The sequence below is a fragment of the Carcharodon carcharias genome, chromosome 14 (assembly GCF_017639515.1).
Source record: "Carcharodon carcharias isolate sCarCar2 chromosome 14, sCarCar2.pri, whole genome shotgun sequence".
In the NCBI taxonomy this organism is placed as follows: Eukaryota; Metazoa; Chordata; class Chondrichthyes; order Lamniformes; family Lamnidae; genus Carcharodon; species Carcharodon carcharias.
This window is the reverse complement of record NC_054480.1, coordinates 30,088,184-30,106,842: the sequence shown is the minus strand read 5'-3', so window position 1 is coordinate 30,106,842 and position 18,659 is coordinate 30,088,184. Positions and strand designations below refer to the sequence as shown.

The 18,659-nt window shown below is 42.6% G+C and overlaps 1 protein-coding gene across 1 annotated transcript in view; it reads right to left on the bottom strand.

The window, feature by feature from the left end:
- ptprt (protein tyrosine phosphatase receptor type T) overlaps window positions 1–18,659 on the bottom strand; it is a 1,444,026-nt gene that overhangs the window by 725,897 nt on the left and 699,470 nt on the right. Inside the window, exon 7 of the mRNA XM_041204432.1 lies at window positions 1,815–2,108. Within this exon, the coding sequence (XP_041060366.1) occupies window positions 1,815–2,108 (294 nt within the window). The remainder of the gene's footprint in view (window positions 1–1,814; window positions 2,109–18,659) is intronic.

Below are 18,659 nucleotides of genomic sequence, written 5' to 3'. Positions count from 1 at the left end.
AACTTGTCCATCAAGCTGCATCATGCTTTCAATCTAAAGATCTTAATGATGAGGCAAAGTGGCAGCAGAGAAGGAAAGAAAAGGAGGAAAATCCTGCATTCTGGATCCTACTACTTTGTGGTTTGACTTATTCCACATGCCCCAAGATCTAAGGGTTGAAAATTGGCCCCTTTAGTCAAATGAACACCAATGGCAGAAACTTGCAATCCTGAGTAGACGTCATCCTCAAATTGATGGCCAATGATGACTAATAAGCACTACTATTGGCTCTATTATTAGGCATTTGTGAACCCATTTACTTTTTGTGGATTTACAATACACTAAAATAGCACACAAAAGACTTTCATACAAACATGCTAATCATGACAATCATCTTAGGATTTAACATTGTCCTTTCATCTCTGGAACATGGGTTTAAATGCAGTCCAGATTGATGAGATGAAAGTTTCCTTTATTTGTTGCCAATAAGCATCTTACGTGTAATGAATTTGGACATTCTCAATCTAGTTGCTAATGGTGACAGGCCTACAATACAGAAGTGTACTTCTGACATTAACTAGAAATCTCACTCACAGATGTTACAGGAAGGCTGTGGGAAATGGAAAAATGTCACACTGTCATAGTAGGTTAGGGTAGAGTAGAAGTTTAACTCTGCATCTGGCTATGCTATATCTGAACTGTAAGATGCTGATGCTGTAACTAGGAACCAGCTTTTCCTTCATTATACCACTGAAAATAAATGATATAGAGGAAGAAAAATCAGAAAATATGCTGACAGCTACTCACAACCCCACCCACCGTTCTCTCATCCCAATCTATATTTTCCATGCTTTATCTCAAGAGGGAAGGACACCTGCTGTCCCTGTATAATCCTACCATTTGTAATTGATGACTTAAGAGGCACATACTGGCAACTCACCCTATTCCCCTGTATTCTGCTGCTGGCCTCAGGATCTGTTGGCAAGGGAGTAGCAGTGGACCATGGGATAGTGATTGTCCTCCTTTTAGGAAGAAAGGGCTCAACAATGGGTAGCTCTCCTTCTCCTCAGTCCCAAAGCCAAATTGCTCGGGCTTTTTGCCTCCTCTCTTAAGATGCTGGAACTGATGTCCTGTTCCAAGAGTCAGTATGGCTGTTCCAAGAGTCAGTGTGACTGTTCGAAAATCTCCGATGGGAGGAGGAAAATCTAAGTCGAGGTATTTGAAATCAAATTCCATCCCCCAACATAACTATCCCTCATGTTAATAACCATTAAAAATAGAGAAAATAACAATGCCAGGAACAAATTTAACATTGCAATTCCTTCGAAATATTGCTGCTGGAGAACAATGGTAAAATGGTTGTGGTAAATGTGCTCAAACACTTTTGCTGGTTATACTTCCCATATTCATCATAATCCTAATGGCTCATCATGATGAGTGTTACAAGGTTGGTTAACTGCAATTAAAAGAACACTTGGTCACTGTTTATCTCTCGGTATGCTGATACAACAATAGAGCAGTTCAATTCTTCAGCAGTAGTCAAATCTACAAAAAGGATGATCAATTTTGAACATTCCTGTGAATGATTTTTTTTCTGGGAACACACAGTTTAGTACTTTAACAAATAATATCTTCATCAGATAGTTTTAATAAATAATATCTACAAGTTGACAAAGGACAAATCACTTACCATGCTCATAAGAAGGAAATATAACAGAGATAATGCTGCCATTGATAACATGCCATTTATATTACTTTATGTCAGGTTTGTTTCCTCATTTGCCAAAAACTTATTTATGTTCCACAATGAAAGTTCTATGCTGCCATCACTTTACCTGCACATTTGGTCCTAGTAGTAAGGGGAGGACCTGGAGGTCCTGTTCCCCCATCCCCAGGTCTTGTCAGTAGAACTCTTATTTCATATTCCACATCTGGATCGAGATGCCATAATTTGTAGGTAGGAGAGTCCACAATATGCGTTTCAGCCCAATTTCCTGCAGTGGTACGGTACTCCACTTCCTTTAGAATGATGGGGCCATCTCCAATTATGGAATTTGCATTGGGTTTGATCCATAAATAGGTTGCACCAACTGCCAAAAGCTCGGGTGGAGCGATAGGTGTGGGTGGATCTATAATATAAAGATAAAATAGCTCAATAGCTGACAAATTGGGGTTCAAAACCTAAGTATTGTGAGCATACCTTTATATTCTAGGATGCAAAGCAACACAGTTAATTCTTTTTAAGGTGTACTCTGCAGTTTAGATTATGAAGAGAGTCCATTTATAGATTGATGTATCACATTGTGCAAAGCTGCACAGTGAAAAAGAAACTGGAAGAGGAACCAATCTCTGCCATATTAAAAGGATGGCTCAATCTAAACAGCAATATTTGTTTATCTAGCGTCTCCCTCACATTAAGCATTTGATCTTTTGCACTGCACTAATATCAAATGTGCAACTTAACACTATAGTTCTCAGAAATCAGTACTGTTAAAAGGCATTCAGGTTTATGATGTGCTGCCTTCAAATTGCTATGACCAGAAAAGAGCAATCTACTGGTAAGCAAAACTGTGAATGTGCATGCAAATATGTCTGCGTGGAGCTCTGCTACCCATGCTTCCACAGCAAAGCAAAGGGGCATTATAGATACAGTTATCCATTTATGAAAGTCTCTGAAATAGTATAACTGAGTCATACATTTAAAAGCAAGAGCAAAGACACATAATAAGTAAACTACTAGTGGCAGGAATCATTCTGAGTTGCTGCACAGTATTCTGGAGTTTTGAAGTCATTCAGCATTTCTCTGTTGAAACATTTTGCTGAGCAAAGATATACTCTAAGCTAGTTCAAATGCAGTGTTGTACCATCCTTGACTGATTTGCTAGATAATGGAATTATAGTTCATATCTGGCCAAATATTTTGGAACTTATTTAAAATTCAGTTTGTTGTAATTATCAGAATTGAATTTAACATTGCTGGTTTACAAATAACATGGATTTACAATTGGCGATTAAGATCAATCAGCTCAATGCCAGCGGTGAGGTAACTTTGAGACAATGGATTAATTTTAACCTCCAAAAGTGTATGGATTTGGGGCAAGTGGGCAGTAAAAAATGAAAAATACCTATTTCTGGTTTTGAGAGAGGTGAGTGGAGTAGGGAGAGAGTGGTTGGTGATCAATCCACTTTTAGGAGGCTTGTCAGTCATTGAAAGCTTTTAAGGAGGCTGCATGCCCCAATTTTTACATGAATTTTTTTCTTTTCATTAATTTCAGTCTGGTATCCCAGGGCATGGGAGTTATGATGATCGAGAAAACATTGCCTGAAAAGACTGTGGAAACAGATTCAACAACAACTTTCAAAACTGCAAAGTTTTCTGGAGTCAGGCTAATTATATTTTTATGATAAGCTCCCGTGTTATTTCCAATGCTGCTCACTTTGAGTGGGTTGGGGGGGGGGGGGGGGGGGGGGGGGGGGCGAGAAACTTACTGGAACACTTTCTGCTGTGCACCAGATGTCCAGTGGCCCACGGGCCATCAAGTTTTTATTTTAAAATGTATTTTTTGATCTGCATCTTGCCTGGTTGCAGGCAATTGCTCTTGATTAATAGGCTTATTAAGGGACCCTATCAATTTATATATCCCTTCTACCTCCATGGTAATGATGGATGCTGGGAATGCAGAAAATAAAGCAGTTGGTATATTTCTGTAATCAGCATTTCATTTGAATATATTCACCCGTATTAGGTCAGATTCAATAGCCACTGTCATTTTGGGTGAAAGGTCCGGGAGTTAGTATGCACGTTTTGCTGGTAGAATAGCTCTATGCCAAATTTCTCTATGCCAGCCATCCAAAATGGGTGTACACATATTGCAAAGTCTGGGTCGTGGCCACTGATTTCCCCGCTTTCTCGGCAAAGAGCGCTTGACTTTGCCTTGAACTTTTTATCTGCATGATTTATCAGGATATATTTTGGTACCTCTTTAATATTATAATACTGTAATGATTAAATAAGGGAATACATTTTGGACAGTATTAAAATGTTACATTCATACTACTCTGCAATTAATAATTCTGTAACCCCAAAAAATATTCTCTTATTCAGACACATTCAAACATCTAAGCTTCTACAAGAGACATCAATGACTGACAACTAGCTAATATGAAACAAATCAGTGAGAAAATGTAGGAGCATATTATTGAGAAATACAGAAGCATATGTTTCTGTCTAACCCCTGAACATTTTAAAAATATGTGATTTTGCTTTGACGTTCTGATTGGACTGTTTAGGAATTCTCAGCTTTCAATTACTTTTCTCATTGCAAAACTTTCCAAATGTCATCTCAAGATTGCAAAGGTAATTGACTTTTTTCACTTTTCCAATCTTTTCCAGTCACCTCCACAAGATTACAAGATAACAACAGATGAGGAAATCTATTCATTCCATCTTAATTCATACATCCCGACTCACTTAAGTCCTTCTACTATTGTAACATGCATTCGTTTCTTACACCATTCCAGAGAATTTGCCTTCTGAAGAAGGGTCATACAGACTCAAAATGTCAACTCTGTTTCTCTCTCCACAGATGCTGTCAGACCTGCTGAGCTTTTCCAGCATTTTCTGTCAGTGCTCTGTGGTTTTGTTAATTGCTTCTTTATATGGTTGGACATTTTGAAATTTGAGTCTATTTTTGGGACCTACTGCTTGGTTTCTTTCAACTTCATACATAGCCGTTTCAACATCATTCGGGGAATATGAGAGACACTCATCTTTCCATCCAATGTACAGTACAATTTTCTGGGTTAAACTGCATTTGCCATTGTCCTGTCAATTTACATATTCTTCCTGTCCTGAAAACCATGCTGATGTTAAGTGCAATTTTATTAATGATGATAGCCCTGCATTACTTTGCTCCAAACGCCAATTTTCACATGTGAATCTGAAAAGAGAAAATTTGCTCATTGTTCCCTTCTGGTTTAAATTTTTGAATCTCAAATAATATCATTTAATTTTACATGGCCAACAAATCCACAAAGATAAGGCCTGCTCTTACCAGGTCTAATGTGCCTAATTTAGGTTGTGCACCCCTGTGGCCTACCAAAATCCCACTTCAGTGGAGGCAGCTGATGATTTAATCTGCCAGCTGTCTCCATAAATCACAAATGTGCGAACCCCAGTCCAGCTCCAGTCCCACCCCTGCAAAAATAGGAACTGCCATGTTGGGGTGGTGGGACTTCCGATTTTGGGCAGGCTCTCCGTTGTGATGAAAATCCAGGCCAATGTATTGTTTAATTTGGCTTATTAGGTGGTCCCTTTATCACCTATTTGCCACAGTTGGTTTCTTAAACTTTAGTTCCTCTCCTCAGCATGCTTTTAATGTTATCTCTCCTTTTGAAATCAATTGCTGCTTTTGAAGGAAATACTTAGAGCTATTATTTTTTTCTTACCTGCTCTCCAATACCTAGTTGCTGACATTTTGGTCTGTTCTGTAGATTTTGCAGAATTGAGTTTCTTTCTAAAAGTTACTTGATCATGCTGAACATCTTATTTTAGTAGTAGTTTTGTGTTAGTCCTCTTGGGGTGGAATTGTCCCATGATACACAAATTTTATACTTACTACTACCACTACTAAATTTCCATCCATCAATTCAGCAGCAGCGATAGGGCAGAGATGGTATATTTAATAATAATCAAACTGGAAAATTGCAAACATTACACCATTGTTCAAAATAGGTTATAAAGATCTGCCCTGCAATTACAGACCAGTCAGTTTAACTTCGGGGGTGGGGAAACTTATAGGAACAATTATTTGGGATAGAATTAATAGTCACATGAAAAAATGTGGATTGATTCAGAAGAGTCAGCATGGATTTGTTAAAGGAAAATCATGCCTAACTAACATGCTGGAGTTTTTTTGAAGAGGTAACAGATGGTTGATGAGGGCAAGCCCTTGATGTGATGTATATGGACTTTCAAAAGATGTTCAATACAGTGCCACACAACAGACTTGAGGAAATTTATAGGTCATGGAATAAAAGGGACAGTAGCAACTTGGATATAAAATTGGCTGGGGGATAGGAAACAAAGTAATGGTTAATGAGTATTTTTCAGGCTGGAAGGAGATTTGTAGTGGAGTTCCCCAGGGGTCGATATTGGGACCCTTGCTACTCCTGATGTATATAAATGATCTTGATCTTGGTGTGCAGGGGACAATTTTGAAGTTTGCAGATGACACAAAACTTCAGAATTGTAAGCTGAGGAAGTATAGAACTTCAAAAGGACATTGACACATTGATGGAGTGGGCAGAAAGGTAGCAGATGAAGTTCAATGCGGAGAAGTGAGAGGTGGTACACTTTTATACAAGGAACATGGAGAGACAGGATAAAATAAAGGCTTTATTCTAAAGGGTGTGCAGGAGCAGTGAGACCTGAGTGTATATGTACATAAGTCATTAAAGGTGGCAGGACAGGTGGAGATCATTAGCTGCAGTAATGGAAAATTGGAAAGAAGAATGACATTTTTCTTATTCTTTCCTTCATTCTCATCATTAATCATTTTAATAGGGGCATAGAGTACAAGAGCAGGTAGCTTATTATAAGCCACTGGTTAGACCTCAGCTGGAGTATTGTGTACAGTTCTGGGCACTATAGGAAGGATGTGAATGCATTGGAGAGAGTGCAGAAGAGGATTAAGAAGAATGAGGCACTTCAGTTATAAGGAAAGATTGGAGAAGTTGGGACTGTTTTCCTTAGAGAGAAGGATAAGAGGAGACTTGATGGAAGTTTTCAAAATCATGAGGGGTCTGGACAGAGTAAATAGGGAGAAATTGTTCTTGCTCATAAATGGATTGAGAACTAGAGGGAACAGTTTTAAAATGTTTTGCAAAAGAAGCAAATGTGAGGTGAGAAAAATCTTTTTCACACAGCGAATAGTTAGGGTTTGGAATGCACTGCCTGGAAGTGTGATGGAAGCAGGTTCAATTGAGGTATTCAAGCGGGCTTTGGATAATTATTTAAATAGAAACAATGTGCAGGCTTACGGGGAAAAGGCAGGAGATTGGCACTAAGTTAAAACACTCAGAGAGCCAGTGCAGACATGATGGGCCGAATGGCCTCCTTCTACACCGTAACAATTCTGTGATTCTGACATCTGCTATGCTCTTGTTATACCGGAGATAATATTTTAAACACTTGTGTGCCCTAATGATGATGATATTCTTAAAGGTCCTTTCAAAAACATTGCAGTAACCATGATTAGCTTCACTCAACTGACTTTTAAGTAGTTTTATGGAGGTCCTGAACTAATTCTGTGAATATGCGCACATTAGCAGCATAAATATGTTAGAAAAAGCTAATATGTTTTAAATGGGTTAAAACCATTTCTCTGATCATTACAAAGCAGTTTTTTTAAATGTGGAAAAATTGATCTTTCACCTCTTCACCATCTTCTTTTAAAAAATGTTATAAAAAAGGCCATATTTACTGCCCATCCCTAGCTGCCCTGAGAAGGTGGTGATGGACCTTTCTTTGAACTGTTGCTGGGTCTTGTGTTAATGATTCTTCCTTGACTACGTTAGGTAGGGAAGTTCAGGATTTTGAACTGGCAATGATAGAGAAATGGCAGTATATGCCCAAGTACTAATGATGTGTGATGTAGGGAGGTTGGAGGTCAAAGTGTTCCCATAATCTTGCTGACCTTCTCGGTGGTACAGAGTGTGAGACTGCTGTAATACATCCTATGGATAATGTAAAGCCACAGCTGGTGCCGACTTATCACAGCAGAATTTTCAGACACACCTCAAATTCAGTGACACAAGCAGGGTTCCAATTAAAATATTCAAATCGGTCAACTGAGGTCAGGACTTCCTGTGTATTTTTTGTGTCAATCACCATTTCGACTACAACTCCCTCAACCCACTCACAAACCATGGGCACAACAGGTCAGGGCTCACCCATTTTCAGTGTTGGTTATAGTGATCATTAGCTGCAGTAATGAAAAATTGGAAAGAAGAATGACATTTTCCTTTTTCTTTCCTTCATCCTCATCATTAATCATTTTTCTAGTTCATTCATGGATGTGAGCATTGCTGGTAAGGCGCAGCAATTTTTACCCATTTCTAATTACCCTTGAGAAGCTGGTGGCAAGCTGCCTTCTTGAACCGCTACAGGCCATCTGATGTCAGTACACACACAGTGCTGTTAGGGAGCGAGTTCCAGTGAACCAGGGGTGAAGAAGAAATAGTGCTCTTGACCTTCTAGGTCGTAGAGGTCACGGGCTTGGGAGGTGGTGTCAAATGAGCATCGAGCAAGTTGCTGCAGTGCAACTTGTACATGGTACACACTGCGGCCAGGTTCTATAGTGGTGGAGGGAGTTTAAGGTGACAGATGGGGTGCCAATCAAGCAGGTCTTTGGTGATAAGCTTCTTGAGTGTTTCTGGAGCTGCACTCACCCAAGCAAGTAGGGAGTATTCCATCATACTCCTGACTTGTGCCACGTGGGTGGTGGGAAGGTTTTTGGGAGCAGGGAGGGGAGTTGCTCACTGCACAAAACACAGCATTTAACCTGATCTTGTAGCCACAATACAGTGTGGATGATCCAGTTAAGTTTGGTCAATGGTGACAGTGACTGCCCTTGATATTAAGGCTGCATTTGACTGAGTGGCATCAAGGAGCCCTAGCAAAACTGGAGTCAATGGGAATCAGGAGGAAAACACTCCACTGCTTAGAGTCATTCCTAGCACAATGGATGACGGTTGTGGTTGTTGGATGTCAGTCATCTCAGCTCCAGGTCACCACTGCAAGAGTTCCCCAGGGCAGTGTCCTTGGCCAACCACCTTCAGCTGCTTCATCAATGACTTTCCTTCCATCATAAAGTCTGAAGTGGGGATGTTCGCTGATGATTGCATAATGTTCAACACCATTCACGACTCCTCAGACACTGAAGCAGTCTATGTCCAAATGCAGCTAGTCCTGGGCAATATCCAGGCTTGGACTGACAAGTGGCAAGTAACATTCACACCACACAAGTGCCAGGCAATGACCATCTCCAACAAGAGAGAATCTAACCATTGCCCCTTAACATTCAAAGGCAATACCATCACTGAATCCCTCACTATCAACATCCTTGGGGTTACCATTGACCAGAAACAGAACTGGACTAGCTATATAAATACTGTGGTTACAAGAGAAGGCCAGAGGCTAGGAACTGTGTGACGAGTAAACTCCCCAAAGCCTGTCCACCATCTACAAAGCACAAGTCAGGAGTGTGATGGAATACTCCTCACTTGCCTAAATGAGTGCAGCTCCCAAATACTCAAGAAACTTGACACCATCCAGGACAAAGCGGCCCACTTTATTGGCACCACATCCACAAACATTCACTCCCTCCAGCATCAACACACAGTAGCAGCAGTGTGTACCATCTACAAGATGCACTGCAGGAATTCACTAAGGCTGCTTAAGCAGCAGCTTCCAAACCCACAACCACTGCCACCTAGAAGGACAAGTGCAGCAGACAGATGGGAACACCACCACCTGGAAGTTCCCCTCAAAGCCACTCACCACCCTGACTTGGAAATATATTGCAGTTACTTCACTGTCGCTGAGTCAAAATCCTAGAACTCCCTTCCTAACAGCACTGTGGGTGTACCTACACCACATGGACTGCAGCGGTTCAAGAAGGCAGCTCACCATCACCTACTCAAGGACAACTAGGGATGGGCAATAAATGCTGGCCCAGCCAGTGACGTCCACATCCCGTGAATGAATAAAAAATCCCCAGATCCTCCCTTCACCCCTGGATGTTGATGGCGGGGGATTCTTGAACCATTGCAGTCCATGCAGTACTTCTACACTGCTGGGAGGGAGAGTGTTCCAGGCTTCCAACCCAGTAACTGTAAAAGAATAGCAATATGGTTCCAAGTCAGGGTGGTGTGATTTGGAGGGGAACTTGCAGGTGATAATCTTCCTTCTAGGAGGTAGAGATCACAAATTTGAGAGATGTTGTCAAAAAAAAGCTTTGGGTCACCATGTTCATAAGCTCAACTGCACCAGCCACATAAATACTGTAGCTACCAGAGCAGGTCAGAGGATTGGTATTCTGCAGCAATTGACTCACCTACTGACTCCCCAAACCTTTTCACCAAGAGTGTGATGGGCTATTCTCCACTTACCTGGTTGAGTGCAGCTCCAATAATAGTCACGAAACTTGACATCAAACAACATGATTGATTGGCAGCCATCCACCACCTTAGATATTCACTTCCTCCACAATTGGTAGACAATGGCTACAGTGTACAAAATGCACTGAAGCAACTTGCCATGGCTTCTTTGAAAGCACTTCGCTAACCCATGACCTCTATTGTCCAGAAGAATAAGGGATGGTGTTTCCCACCGTCCCTGCAAGTTCCCCTCCTAAATGCAGTGCATTTTGTAGATGGGACACACTGCAGCCATAGTTCGCAAGTGGTGGAGGGAGTGAATGTTAAAAGTGGTGGATGTGGTGCCATTCAAGCTGCTGTCTCGCCCTGGATGGTGTTGAGCTTCAAGTGTTTTTGGAGCTGCAATCAGAGAGGCAAATGAACAGTATTCCATCACACTTTTGGCTTGTGCCTTGCAGACAGTGGACCAGCTTTGTGGAATCAAGAGGTGAGTCAGTCAGCGCAGGATAGTCAACCATGATCTGACCTGCTCTTATAGCTATGGTATTTATCTATGTTCTGTGGAAGGGTCATGAGGACTCGAAACGTCAACTCTTTTCTTCTCCACTGATGCTGCCAGACCTGGTGAGTTTTTCCAGGTAATTCTGTTTTTGTTTTGGATTTCCAGCATCCGCAGTTTTTTGTTTTTATATCTATGGTATTTATCTTGTTGGTCCAGTTGAGTTTCTGGTTAATGGGTTAGGCCTAGAGCGTTATCTGAGGAACTCCTGTGATCTAGGGCTGAGCAGATTGACCTTCAACAGGCCTTCGGTCTGTCCGCAAGCATGATCCAGACCTCCCTGTTGCTTGCCATTTCAACACACCACCCTGCTCTCATGCCCACATGTCCATCCTTGGCCTGCTGCACTGTTCCAGTGAAGCTCAATGAAAACTGGAGGAACAGCACCTCATCTTCTGACTAGGCACTTTACAACCTTCTGGACAGAATATTGAGTTCAACAACTTTAGATCATGAACTCTCTCCTCCTTCCACACCCCTTTTCCAATCCCCCTTTTTCCAATAATTCATATATATTTTTCTTTTCCCATCTATTTCCATTATTTTTAAATGTATTTCCATCCATTGTTTTATCTCTACCTTTTAGCCTATTTCGATTCTCTCTCCCCCCCCGCAACCCGTCCCCCACACCCCCACTAAGGCTATCAGTCCCTTGCTCATCCTGCTTTCCACCCTTAATGTCCCCATTAGCACATTTCTTAGCTAATATCACCACCGTCAACACCTCTTTGTCCTTTTGTCTATGACATCCTTTGGCAATCTCCACCTATCACTGGCCCTCTATCCAGCTCTACCTGTCCCAACCCCACTTAAACCAGCTTATATTCCACCTCTTTTCTATTTTTCCTTAGTTCTGATGAAGAATTATTTGGACTCGAAACTTAACTGTATTCCTATCCGCAGATGCTGTCCAACCTGCTAAGTTTTTCCAGGTATTTTTGTTTTTGTTCTAGATTTCCAGCATCCACAGTATTTTGATTTTATTCAACAAACACAACCTTTGTGCTAGGTATGACTCCAGGTTTATCCTGCTGATCCCCTTTGACTTCAATTTTACCAGGGCACCTTGATCCCAATCTCAGTCACCTCACCTCTGGTATTCAGCTCTTTTCCATATTTACAATGAGGCAGGAATGAGATCTGGAGCTGGATGATCCTGGTGCAACCCAAAGTGAGTAAGTGTCACTTGAAAGCACAGGATACAGCAAAGACAATCAGCCCTGACATAACCCTTGCCCTGCTGCTGGAGGCTTGTGCTCCAGAACTAGCTGCACAGCTAACAAAACTGTATCAACGCAGCTACCACATGGTAGCTGCATTGATACAGTTTTGTTAGCTGTGCAGCTAGTTCTGGAGCACAAGCCTCCAGCAGCAGGGCAAGGGTTATGTCAGGGCTGATTGTCTTTGCTGTATCCTGTGCATTCTGCCATTTCTTGATATCACACAGTGAAACAAGTTGGCTGAAGACTGGTATCTGTGATGGGGTGGGAATCTCAGGAGGAGGCCGGGATGGATCATCCAATCAGCACTTCTGGCTGATGATGATTACAAAATGCTTCATCCTTGTCTTTTGCACTCATGTTGGGCTCTGTCATCATTGAGAATGGGGATATTCATGAAGTCTCCACCTCCTATTAGCTGTTTAATTGTACACCACCATTCATAACTGCAAGAATGCACAGGTTTGATTTGATCTGTTGGTAGGGGATCATTTAGCCTTGTTATATCATACTGCTTCTGCTGTTAGCATACATGCAGCCCTGTGTTATTCCTTCACCAGGTATTCCTGGTGCTGCTCCTGGCATGTTCTTCTCCACATTAAACGAGGATTGATGATAATGACAAAGGTAATTGAGCCTGGCTTGATGGTAATGGAAGAGTGAGCAATATGCAGGGCCATAAGGTTATAGATTGTCGTAACATACAATTCTGCTGCTGCAGACAGTCCACAGAACTTGTAGATCTAGTTTTGAGCCGCTAGATCTGTTTTGATCTGGAACAGATAAATCTCTCCCATTCAGCAGAGTGGTAGTGCCACAGACCATGCTGTGTCTTCAATTTGAAGATGGGGCTTCATTTCCATAAGGACTGTGTGGTTGTTTCTCCCACCAATGCTGTCATGGGGAGGTGCATCTGCAATTGGTAGACTGGTGAAGATAAGGTCAAGTAGGGTTTTCCCTTCTGTTGGTTTTCACACCACATGCCATAGGCTCAGTCTTGCGGCTATGCTCATCAGAACTCAACCAGCTTTGTCAATAGTGACACAACTGAGCCACTCTTGATGAAAGACATTGAAAGTCCACCCAGAGTACACTCTGTGACCTTAGTACCTTTCTGCTACATGGAATAGTACTGATTCATCAGCTGAGGGAGAGTGGTAGGTGGGTTTCTCACCGTCTCAGGTGACGAGCTGCCTGTAAGCCACATGATCACCAGTGAAAGTTATGCTTGGTTCCCAGCTCCTCTGGTGCTTTGCATCTACCAACTGGTGCAGCCTCTTTCTTGATCCTAGGGCCGTCTTGAAATTTGCCACTGTGTCAGTCACCACACTATCTGTGGAAGTTTTTGAATAGAACCCACATACGCAGTTCCATGCAAACTGTGTCTTATCAGCATTTGAGTATTAAACCTGCAGGTGTATGTCTAACACCTCCCAGCAAACACCTCAAATTATAGTAAACAGCAGTTGGGCCCTAAACTGTATGTTGAAACCAGCCTTTCAAACAGGAGCATCTTGATTGCACAACACACATTTACTTATTCACAACATTTCGTCAAAACAATCCCCTTGCTGCAGTAAGGAGAGAAATAAAGGAGCTTTAAGAACACATTCACAACTGTTGCCTTAATCAATATGTTCTCACATGTTCCATGTCCAACAAGAAAGGATACGGTGCTAGGTCTAGTTCTGAATAATGAAACAGGACATATAAATGACTAGAAGGTAGAAGAACATTTGGGAAGCAATAGCTGTGAATTAATCAGGTTCACGTTGAAACTTGATAATGAAAAAGAGGAGCCCAAGATAAATGAATTGAATTGGAATTAGTCAATTGCGGTGTGCTGAAAGCATAGGTTAACTGGTTGGAAAAATGGCTGTTCAACAGCAAATCAACAGTGGAAGGCTTAAAGAAGGAATGGATAATGTACAGATACAATAAATATTTACTATGAGTTCACGCGGTATGCCAAAAACAGGGGCTTTTTGGATATACTGTATAGAGGGATTAAAGCAAAAAGTAGGTTTGAAAAGATTGATACAGAAGAATAATATAAAAGGATACAATAGGTGGAATCGTCTCCTCCTGCCATCAGCGGGATTCATGGCAGGCGGCAGCAAACAATTTGGAGGGGAGCAAAAAATAAAAATCGGTCTCCCACTGGAACTTGGCAGGAACCCATTTTGCATCTTATGCATTCTCACTAAAACCCAAACAGACCGGAGTCATGTACCCCGGTCAAATCTTCCACCCTGTCAGTGAGAATTTACTCTCTGTTCTGTAATCCAACTGGACATTCGTGGAGTGCAACCAGCAAGGGAGTATTTTAAAGCACTTGCCTCGCTGTCGAAGCTGGCTGCACCACTAGAGCTGACCACAGGTATGGTGCACTTGGAAGGCATGAAGGGGAGGAGGTCCGAAGGAGACAAAGGGTTGGTGGGTGTAAGACGTGGGGGAGGGTGGAGAGGGGCTCCAGAGGAGAAGAAGAGGGGATGTGAAGAGGAGAATAAGGGGCTAAGGTGTAGATGAGAAGTGGGGAAGGAAGGCATGAAGGGGAAGAGAGGGGGCTGGTGGAGCCAGAGTGCTTCAGAGGGAGGGGTCGGTTGAGTCAATGATGGAACCCTTGGGGGAGAACTGGGGGGTGCTGGTGATAGGAGGGGCAGTGACTGAGAGAGGGGCAAGTGGGATACGGTAGGGTGGAAAGGTCTGGCTATAGTTCTCATCCGGGGACGGATGGTGACACAGATTACGGCAGTGGGGAGGATCAGGATGGGCATAGGAACACTGGCGTGGGCTCAACAGGGAGGGAAGGCGTGGCCACATTCACACTGATAGGATCCAGGGTGATGGGAGGAGGCTTAAGGGTTATCGAGGGAAGAGTGAAGGTGACATGAGGGGTAGGCAGTGAGGGGGAGGGTAAAAGGTGGTGGATATAGTTTGAAATGATACACATCCTGAGACAGAGGCATCTCTAGACCAAGGCAATGCCCTTAATGTCCAACTGCAAAACATCGAGGTTGTGGAAGGGTCTTCTCAAGTGGGTGGAGCTGAAGATCAGCACAACTGGACAACTAACAGGAAACCTTAATAATCATGTGGAGACTGTAGGAGAGCTTTCTCATTTGCTATTCCTCGCTATTTGGTGAACGCCACATAGCAGCAGGTCTGGCCTAGAGAGTTCTCACAACAATGAGATCCCAGCAAGGTGTAAAGCTGCCATTCACTTTGAAGCATTTGCCATCAGCTCCTGGCAGAGTTAGGAAAGGGTGTGAGAGGGGCATGCAGTTGAATGACATTCAAGCTGCCAAGTTACACTGCAAACCTCTATCCTCCAGGGTGTATGGACCTGCCTGACAAGGGTCCATGTAGCTAGTTTTTCCACTGTGACAAGATCTATCCAAAGAGTCTCAAGGGCAGTGCACCCAAGTGGAATTGTGAGAGTGGGAGGTTGCTCACACATGGCAGTCATCACCCTTAGTCAAAGAATGATGTATGTCTCCATGGATAATAACTGACCCTGTGACTTCCCAAAACCTGACCACCAAGTGCATGGCACAAGTGAGGAGGGAGATGGAATAGTCTTCAATTGCTTGGATGAGAGCATCTCTAAGAACACTCAGGAAGCTGGACGACACCCAGGACAAAGCAGCTCACTTGATTGACATCCCATCCACCACCCTCAACATTCAGTCGCTCCACCACCGATGCACATTGGCAGCAGTATCTACCATGTACATGATGTACTGCAACAAGTCACCAAGGCTCCATCACTTGTGCCATGCACTTGGTGGTCAGGTTTTGGGAAGTCACAAGGTCAGTTATTATCCATGGAGACATATGTCATTCTTTGATAAGGGTGATGACTGCCGTGTGCTGCATGCACTAACCACATGGACCCTTGTCAGGTATGCCGGAGGATGGAGGTTTCCCACTCATCCTCCAAACCGGTGCGTTCCACCAGCTAGAAGGACAAGGGCAGCAAACGCATGGGAGCAGCAGCGCATGCAAGTTGCCCTGCATGCCACCTCATGGCTGTGCAAAAATCCTGCAGTTGCCTTGCTAATAGCAGAGCGCACAACTGCAGGAGTTCAATAAGGCAGCAGCCCATCACCTTGTCAATGGCATTTAGGGATGGGCAAGAGAAATGCTGGCCTTACCAATAATGCCCAGGACACATGAGAGAAACACAAATGAATGGTGAGGTGGATTGGAAGGATAGAAGGCTCACTTACCCTAATGACGCAGATAAATCATTGACCCATTTCCTGAATTGCAGGACAATCCTCCTCTGCATCCCACAGGCACTGACTGCCCTTGCTATCTACTTCCAGGCCACAACGATCAGCTGGGATGGCCTCCTGTGGTGGAGCCTTTCCTGCACTACCTCGAGGAGATGCATCGCTGAAGCGGAGAGTTGTGGTTTGTCTTCTCCTGTTCATCCTTCGTCCTGTTAGTGAAAGCCTGTCTGGGTGTCTTTTCAATATAGCGCCTAAACATGATGGTGGGGCACCTAACTTCCTGCCCGCCCTGCCCCAAGATTCGATGCAGAACTTGCGCATGCATGACTAATGAGGCGGGAGTGTACGATTGCGCGTAAAAGCCCGCCCTGCTCCATGGCAGGAAGCACACTGACTTTCCTATCCTGCCACCGAACTTATAGTGGAAGGGCAAGATTCCTCCCAATGAAAGATCTGAAATGTCCAGAGGAATTGGTCAGTTAGAGAGACTAGGAGGAAGCATGAAAGAACGGTTGTGTGCTTTATGAACTATATCACTGTAACTTGGCGTATTTGTAAAGTGTGTGATAGATACAAGCATTCTTTTTCAAAAACTTGGTTATTAAACTTTTAATGACAGAACTATTATCAGTTAGACTGTAACTATTATTAAAAAGCTAAATTAGATGTGAAGGAGGCAGGAGAGCTAACATTTAGAAAGCAAAGTTTACGAGTAAGCTTCAATTTATTATCCACAATCCACAGGGAGTATTTTTTTAACCCAACTCATTCTTCTCCCTATAAACCCAATGCTTTCAGCTGACGAATTCACACAGCATTTTAATTTTTCCTTGCTGTGTAAAGCAATGATAGTGATGGGAGGACCATGCCGTTTAACAGCATGCTGGATTAGGCAAATGTCTCTTGCTAAATCATTTTACATTAACAATTAATTCTGTAAGGCTAACTATCCCATCTGTGTGCGTTCACTGAATTCTAATAAGATCTTACTCCCACCCCTATAATACTCCCTCAAAAACCAAGTCACAAAAGGAAAAGCTGTGCTGCTACAATTTCTTTGTCCACTAATTCTTGCAGCTCTCCACAGTAACGAGGATTTAATGGTTTGCTAACAAAGCTTTAAAATTCTGCACGTTCTTTTTCTATTGACCGCTTGCTCAGTGAATTCAGTTAAGAGTGTGATCATTACCCGAAATTTCAATGATCATGGGATTCAACCAGTGTTTAAATACAGGTAGAACAGAAAGAACCGCTGTTCGATCTTTGTTGGATGACAAAGATTTTGAAGCTAATTTACCCCTTCACTGCACAGTTCTGAAGCATTGTAAAGAGGGAATTGGAGAGATCTGAGAATATAAGGAATAGGAGCAGGAATAGGTCTTTTGGCCCCTCAAGCCAATAAGATCATGGCTGACCTGATTGTGGCTCTAACTCCACCTTCCTAAAGCCACCCCCTCCCTCTCCCCCTCACCCTCCCCAAATAACCAGACTCTCTCATGGATCAAAAATCTGTCTAACTCAGCCTTAAATATATTAAATTCAATGCGTTAGTCTTTGGAATACTCTTCCACAGAGACCAGTGGAGATTGAGTCATTGAATATGTTGTGTCTCTGTGCCCTTACCTCCTCGCCACTGGAAGCGTCTCCAATTTTACAACTCACCAAGATATCCATGCTCCTCCACTTCTGGCTTCTTGAGCATCCCAAATTTCCATCATGACCTTTGATGGTTGTGTCTTGAGCTGCTACAAGTCCTGAGCTCTGGAACTCCCTTTCTGAACCTCTCTGCTTCTGTGTCCTCCTTTAAGAAACTCCTTAAACCCTGACTTTTGGACCAAGCCTTTGGTCAAACATTCTTATATCTCTACGTAGTTCAGTGTCAAATTTTGTTTGGTAACACCTTGCAATTTTTCACCTCTTTAAATGTGTTTTATAACTGAAAGTTGTTAATATGTTCTATATTTTAAAATTAATTTGTTACAAGACAGAAGAAAATGATTGGATGTGAGCTTCATTATCAGAGTAACTAATATAAATGTGTTTTTGGTAGTGATTATTTATATACATGAGCAGACTGCTGCTGCCTTTTATCACCCCCACCCAAAGATCAACATCTCAGCATAGAAAGGAATCTCACAAAGACACCAACCTAAAATGGCAAATTAACCTAACACCAGGAAATAGACCTGGCTAAGCAAGAGGCTGATGGCATGGATAGAAAGTATATTCCTCCAAAGTTCCAATGTGAAGGCTGTTGCTGAGGAAAATTAGGAACTTTACACGTCTTCACACATCCCCTCTGTCTCCAGCTGTTTTAGCAAGTGCAAATAATATAAATAAATAACTCTGATACAAGCATGTGTCCCCATTGTTGAAATATGCCTTTAAGGGATAGCAGCATGCCATCGCTTTAAGGAAATTCTGTCATGTGATCCAGCCTCAGTTTCACTTCAGCCTGGAGCAGAACACACACACACACACACACACACAGGGGCTGGAATT